Consider the following 21222-nt stretch of genomic DNA (forward strand, 5'->3'; position numbering starts at 1 on the left):
AGCTGGAGACTAAACATTTAACACATAGGCCTTTTGGAGGTCATTCTAGATTCAGAGTAACATTCCATATATGGTCCTCAAAGTGTCATGTCCATCTCATGATGAAAAACGCACTCAGTCTACTCCCAAGATTCCTTAATGTCTTAACTATTCCAGAAGTCCATGTTCAAAGCCTCACTCACACGTAGTATTGAATCCCTATAAAATTCAAAAACAACTTATGTACTTTTAACATACAATGGCACAGAGGAAATATTCCCATTCCAAAAGGCAAGAATGGATTCACAGCAAGTGCAGGTTCAACCAAAGCAAGACAAAAAGCCAGTATAACATTAAATCATGTAGTTCCTTGCTCAATGGCATCTGATACATGTCTACAAAGGGCTCAGATAGCCCTACCTCTCTATTCTTGATGCCCCTCTTTTGAGTTGGCTTTCTGCATCTTTCTTCAGCAGAACTTCCATACATAGTGTAGGCATCTCCAGCTTCTTGCAGTATCCACTGCAGCTTCAGCTTCACCCTCATAGCTGTGTGTACTATGTAGACATATCCTGACATGACCACACATCTATCTCCTGGCTCCCTGGGATTTCCTTTAAAATCTAGGTGGAAGCATCTACAAGCCTGCAACTCTTACATTCTGAACATCTGCAAAATCACCACACACAGTATGCTGAGGCCAACCACTAGTTTGAGCTACATATGGGCCTACATGAACCATGGCTGCAGTGGCTTCTGAGTCCCTTACTAGATGAATAAATGGGACAATCCCAGAAAAATAGTTCACTAGACAGATTGGGACAAGCTGGGTATCCTGGAGCTGTCGTTTCAAAAATCTTAGAGACCCTACATAGTCTTTGAAAACAATTTGTATTTTTTTACATCCCTGAACTGTGGCCTTCCTAATTTCTAAGATTCTCTCTAGACATCATTCTTATCGTATCAGTGCAATGCTTGGCCTTCTAAAGTGACACTATCATTCAGCAACATGCTTCTTGGCTGGAACCTTATAACACAATTTCTCTCTCTCTCTCTCTCTCTCTCTCTCTCTCTCTCTCTCTCTCTCTCTCTCTCTCTGTGTGTGTGTGTGTGTGTGTGTGTGTGCGCATGCACATGTATGTGCACGAACATATGTAGCAGCCAGAGGACTAATGTGGGAGTTGGTTATCTCCTTCCACAATGTGGGTCCTGGGGTCAAACTTAGGTCATCAGGCTTGAAGGCAAATGCTTTCACCTGCTGAACCATCTTGAAATTTCTTCTGCCAGATTAATTAGTCTATCACCTTTAAATTTAACCTCACACTGAGTATGAGAGCATGGGCAAAAGTGTAGACATAATACAAATACATAGCATAATACAAATGGTCTCTAGTCCGATTTTCAGTATTGTCCTTGTTCTCATTTGAAATCTTGCAAGCACCGGCTTTACCATTTGCATCCCCATTAGCATTCTAGTCCTCTGAGTTCCCACCAGAATTACCTGGCAAGCTCTTAGAACATTCTAGGCTTTCTTTAATGCTGTTGTTGCCATTCTATTGGGTGGAAAGTAGGGTCTCTTGGTAATTTCAATTTACATTTCTTGAAAATTAGAAATACCACTAAAAATGAGAAGATGTTAGAATATTTCTGTTTCTGATGGAAATATAAAACAGTATTACCAGGGCTAGGGAGATGTCAATTGCTCAGTGTCTGCCACACCAAGCAAAAAGACCAGCTTTCATGTAAAAGTTGTGAGTGGCAGTAGCACACATCTGTTACTTGGTCCATGGATAGAAAGTGGCAGTGGTGGTGGGGAGAGAGACACACAGTTGACTGAAGTTCATTGGGCAGGCATTCTAACTGAATGGATGAGCTCCAGGTTCAGTGAAAAACCCTGTCCAAAAACTAAAGTAAAGAGCAATTGAGGAAGGTATCCAGGGTAACCTTTGGCCTACACATGTGTGTGCATACATGTATTTGTATACCTGCTTACATATGTATACACACACACACACACACACACACACACACAAACACTGGTAATAATGTTGGAAAACATTTTTTATATTTTATGGTTTCTCAGGAAGTTAAGCATGGCACTGCCATGTGACCCAACTGTTTTATTTCTAGGCATATATGTGATAATTCACTTTGGTTGTTACCTTAACTGTACTGAGGGATATTTAGGAAACTGGTACCAAGAACTAGGATCACTGCTTTCACCATAACTGGTCCCGTGTAAGAAAATTTAGGATTAACTTGTGATTGGAGTTAGGAAATGTTTGGAAGACCATGCTAGAGAGTTGGGTTGTCTTTTACTTGTGCTTTAAAATCTTTGCTATAAGCTGGGCATGGTGGCGCACGCCTTTAATCCCAGCACTCGGGAGGCAGAGGCAGGTGGATCTCTGAGTTCGAGGCCAGCCTGGTCTACAGAGTGAGTTCCAGGACAGCGAGGGCTGCACAGAGAAACCCTGCCTCGAAAAACCAAAAAAAAAAAAAATCTTTACTATATACTGACTACTAAGTCCTTATTGAACATACACTCTTCCAATATTGTCTGTAGATGCACAGATAGTGTCAAATCATGATGAAATCCAATTTGCCTGTTTTTCCTGTTGATGTTTTTATATTTACTTTATTATCTTTGGTTTTATTACATTTTTAAATTATTGTTGAATTATGCGTATGGATGCCTTGTCTACATGTATGTCTATGTGCCATGTGTGTACAGTGCCCATGGAGGCCAGAAGGGAATATTGGATCACTTTGAACTGGGGTTACAGCAGTTACAAGCTTTCATGTGAGTGCTAGGATTAATCCATGACCCTCTGGAAGAACAGCTACTATTCTTAACCATCTTTCCATCCCCTATTTTATTTTATTTTTTGATGTATGTGAGGATTTTGCTTGTTTGTATGTCTGTACTACACATATATCTGTGCACCACATGCATACAGTGCCCATGGAATCCAGAAGGGGGCATCAGATCCCCTGAGAAATGGGGTTAAAGGTAATTATGTAGGTACAGGGAATTACAATCCTATCCTCTGGAAGAGCAGCCAGTGCTCTAAACAGTTGAGCCATCTCCATAGCTCCTAGTTTATTTATTGTTTGTGTGAGTTCATGTGTGTACATCATGTGCACATGCATGTGTACATACAAGTGGAAGTCACAGGACAAGGAAGTCTGTTTTCTCCCTTTACCATGTTGGTCCTTAGGATTGAACTCAGGTCATCGGGCAGGAAACAAGCACCTTGATCCTCTGAGACATTTCATCAGTCCTCATTTGGTTTGTTTTTTGAAACAGACTCTCCACTATGTAGCTCAGGCTAGCTTGGAACTCGAGGTTCTCCTGCCTTAGCATATTTTTTAAAAAATATTATTTTTTAATGTATATTAATACATTGTAGCTATCTTCAGTCACACCAGAAGAGGACATCAGATCCCATTACAGATGGTTGTGAGCCACTGTGTAGTTGCTGGGATTTGAACTCAGGACCTCTGGAAGATCTGTCAGTGCTCTTAACCACTGAGCCACCTCTCCAGCCCCTGCCTTAGCATCTTAAGTGCAGGGACAACAGCCATGTGCGACTGTGACGTGAGGTTTCTTTCAGAAATGATGAAAATATTCTAAAGCTGACTGTGGTGAGAGTTGCATGCATCTGAAGATATACTAAAAATTGTTGAATTGTACACTTTAATGGATGAATTGTGTGGTTTGTGAATTGTATCTCAATAAAACTATATACGAATGAGGGAAGGTGTGTGAAGCCTCACCCCTGAGCATCCCTGCTTCTCCTACCTCTTCTCATCCTGCACACTTCACCTAGGTCTTGGCCTTTCTCTTTTCCTGAATCCTTCTGCCTCACCTATATGGGTCCTTCCATCTATCCTCAAGGGCCTTGGAGACAGAATCCTCAACAGGACACCGGACTTCTCAATTAATTAACAGTAATCTAGTTCATTCTTGCTTTTTCACGAATACACACATACACACACACACACACACACACACACACACACACACACCATAAATTTATTACCTCGAATTCCTGGTGGCCAGAAACCTCAAGTCAAGATGTGGTCTAAGTTGTGTGCTCTCTCTTAGAGTGGGAAGAGGGGATCTTTGTTTACCTCTCCCAAATTCTGCTGCTAGTATGCAGCTGCATCCCTCCAGTTTCTCAACCATGGTCTTCTCCCCTATCTGTGCACCTCTGCATTGTGTGTGTGTGTGTGTGTGTGTGTGTGTGTGTGTGTGTGTGTGTGTGTTTAATAACATCATTGGCTAAGGTCCTATCCTAATTCAGTATGACTGGCACTGTTTCCTTTTGTTTACTCCCTGTCCCTATCTACCCCACTACTCCTCCCCTGCCCCAGGTGTACGAACATCCTAAACAGCAATGGTGAACTCCGAGGATTTCGTCCTCGGGACCGGGATGATATGGTGAAGAAGATCATTGAGCCTATGGCTTGTGATGGCCTCCGCACCATCTGCATTGCCTACAGGGACTTCTCTGCTATCCAGGAGCCTGACTGGGACAATGAGAATGAGGTGGTTGGTGACCTTACCTGCATAGCTGTCGTGGGCATCGAGGACCCTGTGAGACCTGAGGTAGCTGCCCACTTTCTGGAAGCTGCTGTAGTAATTATTCCCCAGGTTCAAGGTTGTCCAATAGGTAGCAAGGTAGCTTTTTCCACACTGGATCTGCACACTGTAGGCTTAGAACACAAACACACATGGCCTCTTTCTCCCACCTTCCTAGATCTTACACCTCTTCCTGTCCTATTTATAGATAAAGCAGCATGGAAAACAGAGACTTGGAGTCTCTCAAGGCCATGGGACCTTCCTTAGTGCTTTTGATCCCCTTGCCAAGCTCTCTTGTCCTTGACCTATGGGAATTCTGTGGAACCTATGGAAATTTGCAGCTGTAATAGAGGCAAAATGGGGGGGGGGTAAGATCTCAAGGATCTTGTGGCTGAAGCAAACACAAAATGAAAAAGGTATGCCCTTGATGGCCTTGACATTGGGAAGTCACTAAAGCCTTCGACTTGAACATTTTTTGTGTGATGGTTATATTTGCAGGTCTTTAAAGATGGGAGATTTTTGTGAATGGATCCTCAAGAAAATAGTGTGAAAGGGCCCTCTATCTTTCCAGTCCTGTCTGTTGGTATCCACCTCATGTTAGACTATTTGATCCTGCCCATTAGCCTCGAGCTTTGGCTATGACAGAGGATGAGAAGCTTTGCATACAGGATCACAAAGAAAAGACATTCAGTTCTAAAACAAATACTCCCTGAATCTAAAGAGTAGACATGGGTTGCTATCAGCAGAACACCCTGTACTCAGCACAACAGGGCTAGGTTAGGCTGGCAGCAGAGTGAGCCCTGGAGCCAGCTGTGCAGTGATATTTTTGAAGATTTTCACCTCAGAAAATGTGAAACACAGATACATGTTGAGAAAGATATAACCAGGACCCAACCTCAGTGAGTACCTTGGGGAGTCCAGTGTAGAAACTCAGGACACGAAGAGCCTATTTCAGTCTCAGTGGTGACAGAGCGGTCCAGGGGAAAAGGTCAGTTCCTCTGTGTCTTAAAATGGTTGAGATGGAGTTCCGCCATAAAGTTACTGGGAAGACCTGACATCAGGTCCTGATTCTGACGCAAGCACAAGGGAAACCTCCATGGGTCTTAGTCAAATTTGCTGGGAAAGTACAGGATGGCCACCAGAGGGAGACAGAGAACTGTGTCCACAGAAAGTCCAGCAGATGGACTGGAGTGGACCTGGGAACTTCTACAGGCCTCTACTCCCTGCTGTGCTATGGGGGCCTTGATAAGATAGGGAATGGGTCAAAATAGACAAGGAGGGAACAGGCTGCTCTACAAAGGAGGGTATCCTTTGGAGGAAGTGTTCCTCCACCTGGCTATGGGACTAAGAACTTAGAGACTGCATATGTCGGTAGGCCTTGGAGTAATGGCTGCACCTGGATTCTGGGGTGACCCTATGCCAAGCTCCTAGCTCTTAGGCTTATTATGGTCACTTGGCAGCAGTAGAGAAGAAGGCTTACAGACATTTTGGGAAATGAAGCTGAAGAGTTGCCTCATTCTCCTGATTGACAAGAAGTTATCTTTACTGAAGGTCTTATGCAGCACCTTAACAACTTAAGAGAACAGGATGTGTTCTTGAGATTTAGTATAAGGAGACACAACACACACACACACACACACACACACACACACACACACATGGAGAGAGGGGAGTGAACTTTCACAGCTAGACTTTGCTCAAGGCATGTCCTTCTCTGACACTTGACAGTTCAGGCTTTGATTATTGGATCACTGTCAAAGCCTTAAGGAGCCTTAAGAAGAGGCTCCTCTGCTCTTGCTCACCACCCTCTATTTGCTTACTGGCTATCCCCAAACTGCTCTGTCCATCTGTGCCCACCCTACCTTCTCTAGTCTCCATAGGCCAGGGGAGTAGGCTAGATCTAGATACGTCCTACATTCTTTCCTCCTCAGGTTCACAGGGTACTCACTAAAGAATTCAAAGACCTAGGCCTTGCCTCATTCAATTCTTCAAACTCTAAACTGGCCCTCCTCACCACTAGTGCATATGCTATTCCATCTTGCCTGTTTTGTCCCTTATGCCTCCCCAGGGCCTAAAGAGCCACACATATCATGTTTGAAAACTGCTCTTTCCATCTGCCCAGTATTGGAATGATGTTAAAACCCCTAGGCTGGTCTCATGGCTTCCCACCCTGTTGGCTTGTTTTGTGCTTTGTGCTTGGGGGTTCTCTTTCTTTCTCCTTAGTTCTAGAATGCTATGCTATTTGAAAAAGAAATGCATGCATTGTAACCCCAAGTAATATTCCCCTTCCTCTAGTGAATAGATTTTATAAAATCTACAGCTCAGACAAAGATTAATTCCTGAAGAAAATAGTTGTGTTCTAGACCAAAAAACAACAAAAACAAACTAGACAAGAGAGGGAAACATTCATAGGTAGGTCTACGTAACTGCTCATTTCTGTGGCCAGGCACAGTGAAGGAGATGGCGGGAAACAGTTGGCTACTGGGCTGGGGAGGGTACCAGCCCACAGTACCTACCCACTGTAGACCATCCTCTGAACTCCTTCACACCACACTCTAAGAACCCTGAACTGGAACCATAGGGTTCACTATACTGATAGATTTGCTGGGACTTGGGTTCCTGCAGATCTGTACCAAACACAAAATATGAGATTGTCTTGCCAGCCCCACCCATCACTCTTACTTCTCCCAGGTCCCTGAAGCCATTCGAAAATGCCAGCGTGCTGGCATCACAGTCCGTATGGTGACTGGAGACAACATCAACACTGCCCGGGCTATCGCAGCTAAGTGTGGCATCATCCAGCCAGGAGAGGACTTCCTGTGCCTGGAGGGGAAAGAATTCAACAGAAGAATTCGAAATGAGAAAGGCGAGGTAGCTCCCTGCATCTCTGTCCTGAGCTTCTGCTTTCCCCATCCCTCTGCTAGCTTCCCAGTCATCCCAGGCACAGTGCCTGTCTGCAGTCTAGATTCTGATGTCTCTCTTATTTCCTCCAGATTGAACAGGAGCGGCTGGACAAAGTGTGGCCCAAGCTGCGCGTGCTTGCCCGGTCATCGCCTACTGATAAACATACTCTGGTTAAAGGTAACCAACTTTGTTCACCCTCTTCAACATGTGGCTATATCTGGCATCCCTGCATGTTGTCACTTGCTCTTAGGTTCTTGGTTGGAAGAGCTTAGAACCAATGACTAGAAAAATTCCAACTAAGAATGGCTTATAAAGGCTGCCCTGCCCTCCATTGGAACAAATGGGGAAACTGAGGCCCAGAACAGGGAGACAATCATCTAATTCAGACAATGTTAGACCTTCCTTTCTATCAAATCATGCTGATCTGTGTTACTGAGCAAAAGACCTTGGTGGAAATAGGAAGGTGAAGCTATCACAATAAAGCCAGGAGCCTTGATCTCCCATAAGTAACCTGGAGCAACAGAAGCAACCCATACCAACCTCTGGCATATAGCCTTACCCAGATACACTCTGTGTTCTAGGCATTATTGACAGCACGACTGGTGAGCAGCGGCAGGTGGTGGCTGTGACTGGAGATGGCACCAATGATGGGCCAGCCCTCAAAAAGGCAGATGTGGGCTTTGCCATGGTAAGCCACTGGTACTAAATCAGTTCATCACACAGATGAAATCCTGTCTCCTGGACTTAAGTTGGCATCAGAAAGTGGAGAGCCAGTGCCAGGGCAGGTGACAGAGTGCTAGAAGCTTCCTTCTCTCATATCTTGACCATTTGGGACTGTATGGGATCTGATCATTAAGGAATGCATATGTGATTTGTTTAAAGATATTTGGTATCAGTACATCAGAGGTTGACAGTGGAACCCAACTACACCACTGAAGAAAGGGAGGAAGAATGAACAGTGGCTTGTCAACAATGGCATCTGCCCACAATCACCTTTTCTCAGTCCACTCCAAGTAACCTCTGGCCCCAAGAGTGATGAGCAGAGACCACAGAGGGTCCTTCCTCTGGTTTCTCTCCTTCTGTTCCTATAGATCTAGCTTTTCTTGGTGAGCAGTGCCTTCTAGGCACTGCCCACCTGATGAACCATGACCCCAACACATAGGGGGCAGGAGCCTGGTGTCATCTTTCCCAACTCTAGCAGAAATGAAGACCTTTTCACTCAGTCCACATTTGGTGTAGTCATAGGGTGGAGTAATTCCTGGGCCTCACAACTGGGAGGACAGAGCAAGTTGAGTTTCCCAGAGTGGCTGGTGTCACAAGGCCAAGACCAAGACCAAGACCAAGATGGGGTAGGTAAGGGCTGCACAGATTTGATATGTATTGCTGTGTCCAAGCTTGCGTGGTGGAGAAGCAAGAGTCTGCCATGTAGCTAAATGATGGGTCCTTTACTCTACCTATACAGCCCACATTTCTCAGAGCTTTATCAAAAAGCCAGAGCAACAGCTAGCAAGTAGCCACTCAATGGCAGCTGGGCATTGTGGAAGCTCTATGGATGTCCACATTGTTAGCAACTATGTTGTTTAGTAGCAAAAGCCCCCTCACAGCCACAAGTGATATCATGCAGTTTGCAGCATAGGATGTTAGATTAAAACAAGTGTTATTCAACTAGGACTTTATTTAAAAGAGAAAGGCATGGAACCACCCCAGGTGGGCTGGGTGGCCAAAAAGAGACTGAAAAATAGGCACTGTGCTTGTGTGTCATCCCCCAGGGCATTGCAGGCACTGATGTGGCCAAGGAGGCCTCTGACATCATTCTGACTGATGACAACTTCACCAGCATTGTCAAGGCGGTCATGTGGGGCCGCAATGTCTATGACAGCATCTCCAAGTTCCTGCAGTTTCAGTTGACAGTCAACGTGGTAGCTGTGATCGTGGCCTTCACAGGTGCCTGCATTACTCAGGTGGGCACCAGGGGTTTCTAAGGGCAGTAGTATGGACTTAAATAGGGCCATATTGAGAACAAGTGTTTTCTTTGCTGCAGATTCTTTTAATTGAAATCAAACTCACATACCAAAAATCTTAACTGATCATGCTAACCAATTAGTAAACTTTTTAGTATATTCACAATGTCATACTATCACCACCACTACCATCTAGTTCCAGAATACATTCACCCATCCCAAAGGAAACCTTTCACCTACTAGCAATTATTCCACATCCCTCTCTAGGCACCTGACAACTACCACTTTTTTCTGTCTCTATTTCACCAACACAGAGACTTTCATGTGTACACACTTATGCATGTGAACGTGCACACACACACACACACACACACACACACACACACATCCTTGAAACANCCAAGCTGATCAGCAAAACCAGTTAAGTACTTGGTAACAATAACAAGAATCAATAAATTCTGCCCTCCAGCCAATGGGGAGGATGAAATCATTGAGAAAGGGGAAATCTAGCCAGGTAGTGGTGACACATACCACTCAGGCCATATGTTTGCACCTTTATCCACTGTGCCAGTTTGCAGGTTCCACATGTAGCCTTTGCTCTTAGCATCTCTCACTCATAATGTTTTCAGGAATAATCCATGTTGCAGCTTCGGCCAGTGATTTATTCATTTTCATAGCTGGATAATAGTCCAGTAGGCCTCATTTTGTTTGTCATTAATCCACTTACCAACCTTTGGCCTACTTCCACTTTATTAAGAACACTCATGTCCAAGTTTCAATGAGCATATGTCTTCCACTCTCTTGGGTCTAGATCTGGGAGGACAATGGATGACTCACAAAGGATCTCCAGATTTCCCCCTTTCTCTTTCTTTTTCCCCTTTTCTTTCTTTCTTTCTTTCTTTCTTTCTTTCTTTCTTTCTTTCTTGGGATTTTTTTTTGCTTTGTTTTTGTTGTTGTTGTTGCTGCTGCTGCTACTGGTGGTAGTGGTGGTTTTGTTGTTGTTTTATTGGTTTGGTTTGGTTTGTTTTTTTTTCCAAGGTTTTGTTTTTTCTCTGTGTACTCAGTTCAATGGCCTGAGTTCAATTCCCTGAGACCCACGGGGTAGAAATAGAGAGCTTACTCATGCAAGTTGTCCTCTGGCCTCCACAGATCTGCCTGTCCTAGAACTCATTATGTAGATCAGGCTGTCCTGGGACTCACAGAGATTCACCTGCCTCTACCTCTTGGGTGTTGGGATTAAAGGTATGTGTCACCACTACCTGGCTAGATTTCCCCTTTCTCAATGATTTCATCCTCCCCATTGGCTGGAGGGCAGAATTTATTGATTCTTGTTATTGTTACCAAGTACTTAACTGGTTTTGCTGATCAGCTTGGCTGTTTCAAGGATGTGTGTGTGTGTGTGTGTGTGTGTGTGTGTGTGTACGCTCACATGCGCAAGTATGTACACATGAAAGTCTCTGTGTTGGCAAGGTGTGGATGCATATGCATTCATGTTCATGTAGAGGTCAGAAGTCAATCTTTGGTGTTCCTTGGAAACTATCTACCTTGTTGTTGTTGTTGTTGTTTTGGTTTAGTTTTTTGTTTTTGTTTGTTTGTTTGTTTGTTTGTTTGAGAGACAGCCTTTCAGTAAGACCCCAGCCTCACGGATTTGGGCTGGCTAGCTGGGCAGCAAGTTTTAGGGATCTTCACATCTTCATCTCCCCATCCCTGAGATTACAAATTCACACCACCGTGCCAAACTTATTTGACATATGTTCTAGAGGTTGAGCTTAGGTTCTCATGCTTGTAGGCAAGCACTTTGCTAACTGAGCTAACTCCCTAGCCCTTCAAGGACTTTTTGTTGACACCTAAGTCATGTATGAATAACATCATAATACATCCTAACCATTTGTACAGAATTGCATGGGTTGGTATATTCAGTGTTATGCAACCATCACCTCTACTTGCTCTTAGACTATTCTCATAGTCCCCAGAGGAAACCTCACACCCATTAGTAGCCACTTCCCATTGCCTCACCAGTATTGGAAATGTTCATCTGCTCTCTGTCTGTGGACCTCTCAGCTTATTTTATTTCATTGACTCCATCTATGGTCTTGTACATCTGGACCCTGTGAAGCTGATTTTTTTTTTCAAAAACAATTTTTTATTATATATTTTCTTCATTTACATTTCAAATGCTATCTTGAAAGTCCCCTATTCCCTCCCCCTGCACTGCTCCCCAAACCACCCTCTCCTGCTTCCTGGCCCTGGCATTCCCCTGTATTGGGGCATATAATCTTCGCAAGACCAAGGGCCTCTCCTCCCAGTGATGGCCAACTAGGCCATCCTCTGCTACATATGCAACTAGAGACATGAGTTCTGAGGGTACTGGTTAGTTCATATTGCTGTTCCTCCTATAGGGTTGCAGAACCCTTTAGTTCCTTGGGTACTTTCTCTAGCTCCTTCATTAGGGGCCCTGTGTTCCATCCAATATATGACACTGAGCATCCACTTCTGTGTTTGCCAGGCACTGGCATAGCCTCACAAGAGACAGCTCTATCAGGGTCCTGTCAGCAAAATCTTGCTGGCATATGCAATAGTGTCTGGGTTGTATATAGTATGGATCCCTGCGTGGGGCTGTCTTTGGATGGTCCTTCCTTCCATCTCAGCTCCAAACTTTGTCTCTGTAACTCCTTCCATGGATATTTTGTTCCCTATTCTAAGGAGGAACAAAGTATCCATACTTTGGTCTTCCTTCTTCTTGAATATGAAGCTGATTTTTAAAGAGACACTCATTGAATTGACAAGAAAGCGGGTTGGGGTCAACATTTCTGCCTCTTCCTGCCCTATGAGGTGAGAGCTTTGGTTTCAAAGACTGTTACTGGGCAGTCTTGCAGGGATGTCTTGAAAGCCCTAGTAACTAAGTTGGGACTTTGTGGTTCCTGCAAAGGCCACACCTTTAAGATCACTGCCACTAGACAAGAAGAGAAGGAGATAGGTGAGAATCAGAACGCCCAGTGGAAAACTTCTGCCAACCTGAGGAAACTTGTGTGACAGGCTTCTGGGAATGAACTCATGACATTGGCAAAGTTGAGTTTCTTCTCAGTAGTAGCAGGCTTACCTATCCTACCCACCCCAAGGTTTCTCTGTGTGGGCTTGCATGACCAACCCTCAGAAGGATGACTGCCCCATCTCCACAGGACTCTCCTCTCAAAGCTGTGCAGATGTTGTGGGTGAACTTAATCATGGACACATTTGCCTCACTTGCCCTGGCAACGGAACCCCCAACTGAGTCACTGCTTCTGCGGAAGCCATACGGCCGGGACAAGCCTCTTATCTCACGCACCATGATGAAGAACATACTTGGACATGCTGTCTACCAGCTCACCATCATCTTTACCCTGCTATTTGTTGGTAAATTGGACCTTCAGCATACATTTCAGCCGATATACAAAGTTTTCAGGATACTGTTGCTGTGGCCTTATATTTAGACCCTGCCTATATCCTCAGTCTGGCACAGGATGGGATACAGCAGTTACACACTGAAAAGAACAGTCCTACTCTATACCCTTGGTCCATCCTCTCTGCTACCCTTCACGATGTGCCCTACTGTACATCTCTGGGGCAGATATGGTATAGGAGGGTGGCCACTGGTGTGAGGAGAGCCTCCCTCCTCATCCCCTACCTCTCTCTTGATTTTAGGGGAGCTTTTCTTTGACATTGACAGTGGAAGGAATGCGCCTCTGCACTCACCACCGTCAGAGCACTATACCATCATCTTCAACACATTCGTCATGATGCAGCTTTTCAATGAGATCAATGCTCGCAAGATCCATGGTGAGAGGAATGTCTTTGATGGCATCTTCAGCAACCCCATCTTCTGCACCATTGTCCTGGGCACCTTTGGAATTCAGGTAGGACATGAAAAAGTAGGGTAAGTTATATTTGGCCTCCTTGTCCCTGAATCTAGAGCAGTGGTTCTTAATCTTCCAAACATTGCTGGGCCTCATTTTCATCTAACCTACTAGCTCAAGAAAGCTATGGAAGGCCTTTATCCTCCCATCCTGCTCACATGGCACTAAAAATATTATTTCCTTACCTGTCTCTGGGTCAACCATCCACATTTATAGCACCTAACTACTTGGTATTCTATAACTGTGGAAGATTATTTAGGAAATACTTTCTGTACACATGGTTGACATACTAAACTGACTGCTACAACACTGTGGGCTGGTAGGCCAGTTCAACTTCCCAGGAGGGGCTGAAAGCTCTTAAGTATAGTATCTTCAAACAAAGCTTCAGATATAGTAAGTCCCACAAATCAGGGAATGACTATCATAGAAATGCAGTTCCCTGTTCATAGATCCCAAAAAGGCATGTCATACCTTGTGGCCACTCCCAAGTGCCAGTAAAGAATCCATGACAGGGGAATTTTTCTGTGGTTTCCAGGGCAAAATGAATGAGAAAGTCAACAGACTTCATCTTGGCTAGCATGAAATCATGTTAGCCCACCACAGAGTGTAGATAGGCCTAGAACCTGGCCCTGAGATGGTCGGGTTATATACTATGGATTGGTTGGTTATCATTTGAAAATCTTACCCTTGGGTGTATAACTACCCCTGAAGTAGACAAGAATCAAGACTGGAGGCCAAGACAGGGCAACCACTTATACTAAAGGGTCATGCAGAGCAGGCAAATGAAAATAGCCTTGCAGAAGCCGGAAAGATGATCCAGACAGCTGGGTCTCATCTGAAGACTAGAGGCAACAGAGGGGAGGTGGGTGTGGGTGTCAGCATGTGAAGCTACTTGCTGATCCATACTGATACCCTTGGCCCTGTAGACAGCTAGTCTGTGGAGTCTTTACGAATTTACTGAGGGAGAAAAGAAGGGAGTAACCTGTAAAAGAATGTCAAGATATTTCCCAGAATGTGGCTGGTCCACCAAGGGATAGGAAGCTAGCAAATCCTTGACTATGACCAGGCTGATCTGGCTCCTGGGAGACAAAGTCAATCTGGAAAGCAAGGTTTGTAGAAGTCTGAGCAGGACAGAGAGAAAATAGGAACTATCTTGACTGCTACTCCGTCTACCACTTTCCATTTTTTTCCCCCAGATTGTCATTGTCCAATTTGGAGGGAAGCCCTTCAGCTGTTCCCCACTGTCCACAGAACAGTGGCTCTGGTGCCTGTTTGTTGGTGTTGGGGAGCTGGTCTGGGGACAGGTGAGTGTCATCAAGTTTCTCACCATGGCTTTCCTTCTGGTTGCTTCTCTTGATGGACCTCAAAGTGGGTAAGAAGCCAGGCATCCTGTTTCACCTATGCCTCCCATTATCTCAATTCCCTGCCTCACAGTCTTGGAACCTATGACCGGGAAAGTGTGTGCTATGTGCTCAGGCTCAGGCCTATGACATAATATAACCTGAGGGCAAGGTCACAAGTCACAACTTCAGGAATGAGAGAATAGAGTTGAAATGTCACATTGTCCTGTAAAATCATCCACAGTTTCCTTTCTCATGGTAGAAGTCAAAAACAATCTCCTTAAACCTGGATATTTTGAATTGACAAATGGGATTATTAAAACTAAGAACCAAGATAGGCATGGTGGCACACACCTTTAATCCCAGCACTCGGGAGGCAGAGGCAGGCAGATTTCTGAGTTTGAGGCCAGCCTGGTCTACAGAGTGAGTTCCAGGACAGTCAGGGCTATACAGAGAAACCCTGTCTCAAAAAACAAAAACAAAAACAAACAAACAAACAAACAAACAAACAAAAACAACTAAGAACCTTTAGCCATAGAAAAGGAAATAATCAGCAGAGTGAAGGGGACTACAGCGTATCTGGGTATAGAACTCTTGCTTAGTTTTCATAAACTCCTGGAATCCATACCGAACAGTACAAGAAACAAAATAGAAGGAAGGGCAGCCTGTGGTACTTGGAATGTCCCAATATATTTGAAATTAAATAATACTCTGCTATAAAATCTGTGGTCAAGGAGATCTCGAGAGAAATGAGGTGTTTTGACTTAATGGAAAGTGTAGAAAACACTTGCAGACCTGAGAGCAGCAGCTACCCCCAAAGGAGCAGTGTGTAGATCAGGAAGCAACACTTGGGTGTTGGCAGCCAGTACAATCTCAGGCGCCAAGCCAGCCCCTTCCATGGTGCACAATAGACTTCTGAAAGCATTTTTTCCAGAGTTTATGACCACTGCTATGAGAAGCCATGGCCAGGACTTACTTCTCTTTGGGTCTTCATCAGCTCAGGCTGCCACAGCAAACTACTAGAGACTGATAGCTCTCTAGTTACAGTAAAGGCATGTATTTTCTCTCTTGAAGTCTAATATGAAGGGCAGCCACTTCAGTGTCTGGTAAGGGTCCCTTCATGGTTTCTGGGTGGCTACTTTCACACTATGTGCCCATATGGAGTTATCTGGTATCTCTTCTCATAAGGGCACAAATCTGATGGGATCAAGGATCCAACCTAATGACTTCATTTAACCTCTATTATCTTCCTCTTCCAAATACTTCCAAACTGATGGTTAGGGCTCACCACTAGAGCATAAGTAGGTATCATTTAGGTTATATCACTATGAGTTTTGTTTCTTTATCCATTGATGTGTGTCCCCAACCAAACTGTCCACAGAGACCCCCTTCAGCAATGGTAGAAGCTAGCCTCTGTTGACCCCTGGCATTAACCACTGGACAACTCATGAAATTTCTCCATCTCATTTTCAATAAATCTCTATCACTGAACCTCCCATCCTGTTGCACTTAGGCCTAATACTCCAATGAAGTCCCTTCATATTCTACAGCCTAAATTCCACATAACTTGACTCTTCCCTGCACATGCTAGCCTCTAGTTAACCTCTAAACTCCCTGATTTAATAGCTACTGCCGTTCTCCCCATGTATACATGCTGCCAGCCTGTAGCTTAGCCACCCATGATATTTTTAATTATACAAATAATATACATTCAAAGTGGCAAAACTCCAATAAAAAGGGAATCTCTGTGAAGGACCTTAGAGCCACTCCTGGCATGCTGACAGAAATGTAAGAGAGACAGGATGACCTACCATCATCCACTCAGATAGTGAAAGGCACATCCCAGCCTTCCCTTCATTCCTCCTACCCTTCCCAATGTCTCCCTCCTAGTTACTTCTTCCTCCCTGGCCGCCCCTGATCACAAGCACTTTTCTAGGTCCTTCTTTTTCCAGGCACAAGCTTCAGGGCATTTAGCTTTTCTTCCAGCAACCATGAAGGCCAGTAAATATGGAGTGCTATCAGCTAGGGAGCTCATCTGACTCCTGAGGTCAATCCACATAGTACTCTATACATGGGCTTTTCTGCTCCCCAGCCCTGGGTGAGGCTTAGTTGAGCAGAGTCTGCCATGTAGAAAGGAGCAGCAGTTTATAGTCTGCTAAGCCTAGGATGTGAGCTCTATCTCTGAAAAGTGGGCCCTCTGTTTTTTTCCTGGCCACTATAGAGCTTATGCTCATGGCCACCTCTGTTTGCTGCCCTCTGACTGTGGCTTTACCAGGTCATTGCCACCATCCCCACCAGCCAGCTCAAGTGCCTGAAGGAAGCAGGGCATGGGCCTGGGAAGGACGAGATGACTGATGAAGAGCTGGCCGAAGGGGAAGAAGAAATTGACCATGCTGAACGAGAGCTCCGCAGGGGCCAGATCCTCTGGTTTCGGGGCCTCAACCGGATCCAGACACAGGTAAGCTGCTGTTCCATGTGACTCCTATTTTGCTGCCTTAGAAAACAGGCAAGAAGCAGAAACCAGGTAGACAGACCCCAAAGTCAACAGGGAATTCCCTGGATCTGTCCTCCAAAGTATGCAGGAGCAGTGGCTAGTTCCCCTCTTACCACATATATGGGTGCTCGCCACTGGCTGGTCACTTAGATTACCTCTCCCTGACACCTCCCTTAGTGCCCAGGTAGCTTCTCTCGTAGCTGGATAAGAACATGTGATAGCAGCTAGTGGTTCTCTCAAGGGCACGCACTAGCACAGTCTACTTTTCTTGGCAAGACCTTCTCAGGTAATAGGCAAGTTGTATTTGGGTGTGTGGGATGAAAATGGCAACTTCAAGGAGCCTTAGGCTAGCTCTCTGTTCACTAGAGTCTGCTGTAATTATTGTGCAAGAGCCTCTGTAGGTAGTGGACTCTACCACCAAGTTAGTCCAAATCTCCATAGGCTAAACTGGTCAAGGCCAAAGCCATCAGCTATAGTTCCCAGAAACATCAGACAACCAACATGAGGTAGTAGTGAAGACTTCAAAAAACCCATGTGCCAGGCTACTTGCTCTCTGCCCAAGTCCCTTCTTGCCCAGCTTTCTTCTATAAGGTCCCATAGTGCTGCCTGTTTTCATCTTCCTCTCATAATTGCACTGGCCACCGCTCCCACGAATGGCTCTCACTACTGTCTGCAAGGCCTGCTCATCCTGACAGCTAGATGTTCCTTCTGAGTTTTCCATCTTCTCTCTGTCTTTATTTTCCTGGTATCTCCACCTCCCACCCCACTCGTGCTCTTTCATTCTGAAAATGCCTGGGAGAGCCTGCTAGGAAACAGCCTGAGCTGAAACATCCCACCAGTCCACTAGGCCTCCCCACATTGCAGCCTCCTGGACTGGCCTGTGCCATAGACAATTCCCCATGGCCTAACTTGTATCCTCTAGGAGACCTTGGCACTTTTACTCATCCATAGGCCTGGGCTACTTTCTCTCTGATGCCTCACTATCTCTGCTATAGGTGCAATCACTTTTCCTCTTTAGGAACTTAACAGCTAAAGCAGAATCACCTGGGTAGATTCTCCTAGGGAGTCTGGTAGTCTGGTAGGTCACTGGGGTAGGACTTGATTTCACACCCCTCCCGATGTATTCTTCCAGCTGTTTTGCCACACTTGGCACAGGACTCATACCCAAGCTGCACTTGGGGTACTCCAGTACAACCCCCATGATCTAATAGTATCCATTCTGAAGATGCCTCTCTTCCCCTTCTAGGCTCTGCAGGTATGACTGCCACTGGCAGGGCACTGTGATCACCCCTTGCCTCCCATCTGTCCTTATTCATCTCTACCCTTCTGACATCACCCTGGGGCCTGTGGAGTTTGTCTCCATTATCCCCTGGATGAAGTTTCAGCTTCTTACTGTGGTCTTCAAGCTCCAAGTTCTTGACATCAACCCCACATTCCTCTCTATGACTCTCTGCTGCTTTTCCAGATGTACACCCTGCCTACCCATACTGCCTCCCTGCTTGCTGCTGTCTGTGTACCCTCGGGACTCTCTCTCTCTCTCTCTCTCTCTCTCTCTCTTTCTCTCCTCTCTCTGCTGTAAAAGCCTACTTAAAGGTTGCCAAGTCTATAACTCCTTCTCACAGTACTCTCTCCTACCACCATGGGACATCTGTGCAACTGAGGTCAGGACAGGGAACCTGAATATGACAAAATTCCTTGGGGAACCTACTTAGAGAGTAGAATCTTTCAGGACTGGGTGAGGTGGCACTAAAGAAGTCCAAGTTGAAGGGATAGCTCAAGGACCAAGCATCCTGAGAACCTACTCCAGTATGTCCAGGGAGGGATATACTGGGCCCACGTCTGAGCCATGTTACACTAGATAGAATTCAGATGAAGCCTGGGAAATGGAGAACAGCCATTAGATCTCTAGCCTAAGCTTCCTCTTCCCATTAGGTAAGCCAATGCCTCCAGCCCAGTGCCCAGGACAGGAATGGGTCCAGCATAGGTAGCTTTGTTTCCTATAATAAATATTTACTCATTAGCATAAATGCATAGTAACTGTCAAGTAAAAAAGCCCTCATATCTCCCCAATGTGCTTGTGGCCACCTAAATGTGCCTTCCAGGAGACCTTGAGTGTGACCACACCCAGCACCCCTTCCTGATACCATTCAGGGCAGATCTTATCTGTCATTTTCCAGTTCTGATGCAAAGCCCAGCCCATGAAAACAGTACAGCAATGTGTCCACTCCACATCAGCCTCTTTTATTTCTGTCATGTAATGCAAGATAAGAGTTGGCATTTCTACCTGCTAAGACAACAACCCCATTCCAACCTAGAGAGTCAGTGGTAGCCTGGCCAACCATGTATACATGGTGTCTTTGTGTGTGCCTGTAAGCAGAAGTGGGTCCCATTAGCTGAAATCTTGGTGTTCCATATACTTCTGACTGTTCCCTGCCAGTGTCAATGCTTTGTACGCAAGGAGATGGGACCCCAAAGAAAAAGAGAGTGGCCCAAAACCAGCCAGTGAGATCTAGGGCTAGTACCAGTTCCTTAAGCACCTTCTTAGCCCCCAATAAAGCCATACTTATTCCTCCATGGGAATCTCAACTCCTATGGCATTTTAAGGTGGCTTTATCATGTCAGATTTACCATGCCTCTCAAGAATGATGAAGCAGTCACTTTAGCTCAAGTTATTCTATTTGATTAAAAAAAACTGCTTGATAAAACAGAACTTAAAGCCTATGGAAGGCTTTTCAGGTTGTATGTATTTTCCAGGCAACTGGCCCCAGATTTCTGGATCTTGTGAACCACAAAATTGCTCCCCGGATTTCGGAGGCCTGTACAACATTTTCTGTTGCAAAGTAACTTGATGCCCACTTTCACCACTGTTCTATACTAATGTATCAATGCACCAAATGCTAGAGTGCTGTTCCATAATAAAAGAGAGTGCCTCAAACCTAGAACATGTAGCTTTTTGAATGTTCATGACGTGGTCTGTCTTTTTTGTACTCACCAGTGACTGAGACTTGTTCCTGGCCAGTGCTGGTGCCTCTGGTTGGGAGTGGGCGGGATAGGATGGTAACGGTGATAATTTCATAGATATGGTTATCCCATGGGGAACATTATGAAAAGCATGGAGACTGATGAAAAACCGAGGCAGCAAAGTCAGGTTTTCTACCCCTTATCTTCTCTAAAGAAGCAACTCCATTCCCCAGAATCTGCAACACCACTGCTTCAAACATCTCATGAGATATCCAACCTTATATACAACATATTCCTCCCAGATGCAGTCACATCCTCAAAGCCTTCTCTTGAGGAAAGGAGTGAGGAAGTGAGCTATACTGAGTGAAAAGCAGGTTGAGTGGAAGGATGACAAGTCTTTCCACACTGAGTTCACAGTTGAAAGGCATTTTGTTTGGAGGAGGGTGTCAACAGTAAATCTACCTCTTTTGAAGAAACCCTGTCAGCAAGCCAGAGGAGACTGGTGGGCACTGACTTCCCACAGCAGGGCTTCAGGTGGACCAGGCTAGAAGAGTGCTTTAGAATTCGGAATGAATGTTGGTTTGGCTGCTTATATTATTATATAATATTATTATATTATATTATTCAATGAACTACATGGTACTTTTCCAGATGTTGGATCCACCCTCAAAGATTCTCTCCCCAGTCAAGCCATTGTCTGAGAGCCACTGTACCTTGCCTCTGGCCTCCCAGAGTCTACGCATGTAGTCTTCCAATGTCACGACACTAGTTGCGGTTGCTCAGCTGCAGTTCCTTCAGACCCACTTCCTGTATTTGCCACAATGTCAAAGACAGAGTCAGAAAACCCAAAGACAATGAGTCAGGAGGCTTCTAGCAGGACTTATCCACAAGGTTCTCCTATGGGTCTCATCTTCTAGGAAGCTCAAAGAGTGGGGACAAGGTGGAAGGCAGTTGTCCCTCAGTCCTCTCAGCCTACATTCTTGAGGGCTGTGGGAAGAATTCTGACGAGATGAAGCCTGTGCTCTTGGAAGCCTCTCTTCTGCCTAAATCTATCTACTGTTAAGAGTCCCCCTTAATTCAATGAACTGCAGAAATCTGGGTGGTT

The 21222-nt window shown here is 45.1% G+C and overlaps 1 protein-coding gene across 11 annotated transcripts in view; it reads left to right on the forward strand.

Moving 5' to 3' along the window:
• Positions 1–21222, forward strand: part of Atp2b3 (ATPase plasma membrane Ca2+ transporting 3) — a 79253-nt gene that overhangs the window by 36085 nt on the left and 21946 nt on the right. For 10 of the 11 annotated variants that reach the window (XM_021187392.1, XM_029534129.1, XM_029534128.1 and 7 more), the window contains 9 exons: positions 4357–4591; positions 7256–7435; positions 7558–7645; positions 8050–8156; positions 9238–9429; positions 12609–12822; positions 13111–13322; positions 14519–14626; positions 16938–17120. In XM_021187392.1, coding sequence (XP_021043051.1) covers positions 4357–4591; positions 7256–7435; positions 7558–7645; positions 8050–8156; positions 9238–9429; positions 12609–12822; positions 13111–13322; positions 14519–14626; positions 16938–17120 — 1519 coding nt within the window. Of the gene's footprint in view, positions 1–4356; positions 4592–7255; positions 7436–7557; positions 7646–8049; positions 8157–9237; positions 9430–12608; positions 12823–13110; positions 13323–14518; positions 14627–16937; positions 17121–19910; positions 20096–21222 lie in introns of those variants that run through there. The other variant, XM_021187397.1, reaches the window with a different exon arrangement.

Source organism: Mus pahari, chromosome X (genome assembly GCF_900095145.1).
Source record: "Mus pahari chromosome X, PAHARI_EIJ_v1.1, whole genome shotgun sequence".
NCBI classification, from domain to species: domain Eukaryota; kingdom Metazoa; phylum Chordata; class Mammalia; order Rodentia; family Muridae; genus Mus; species Mus pahari.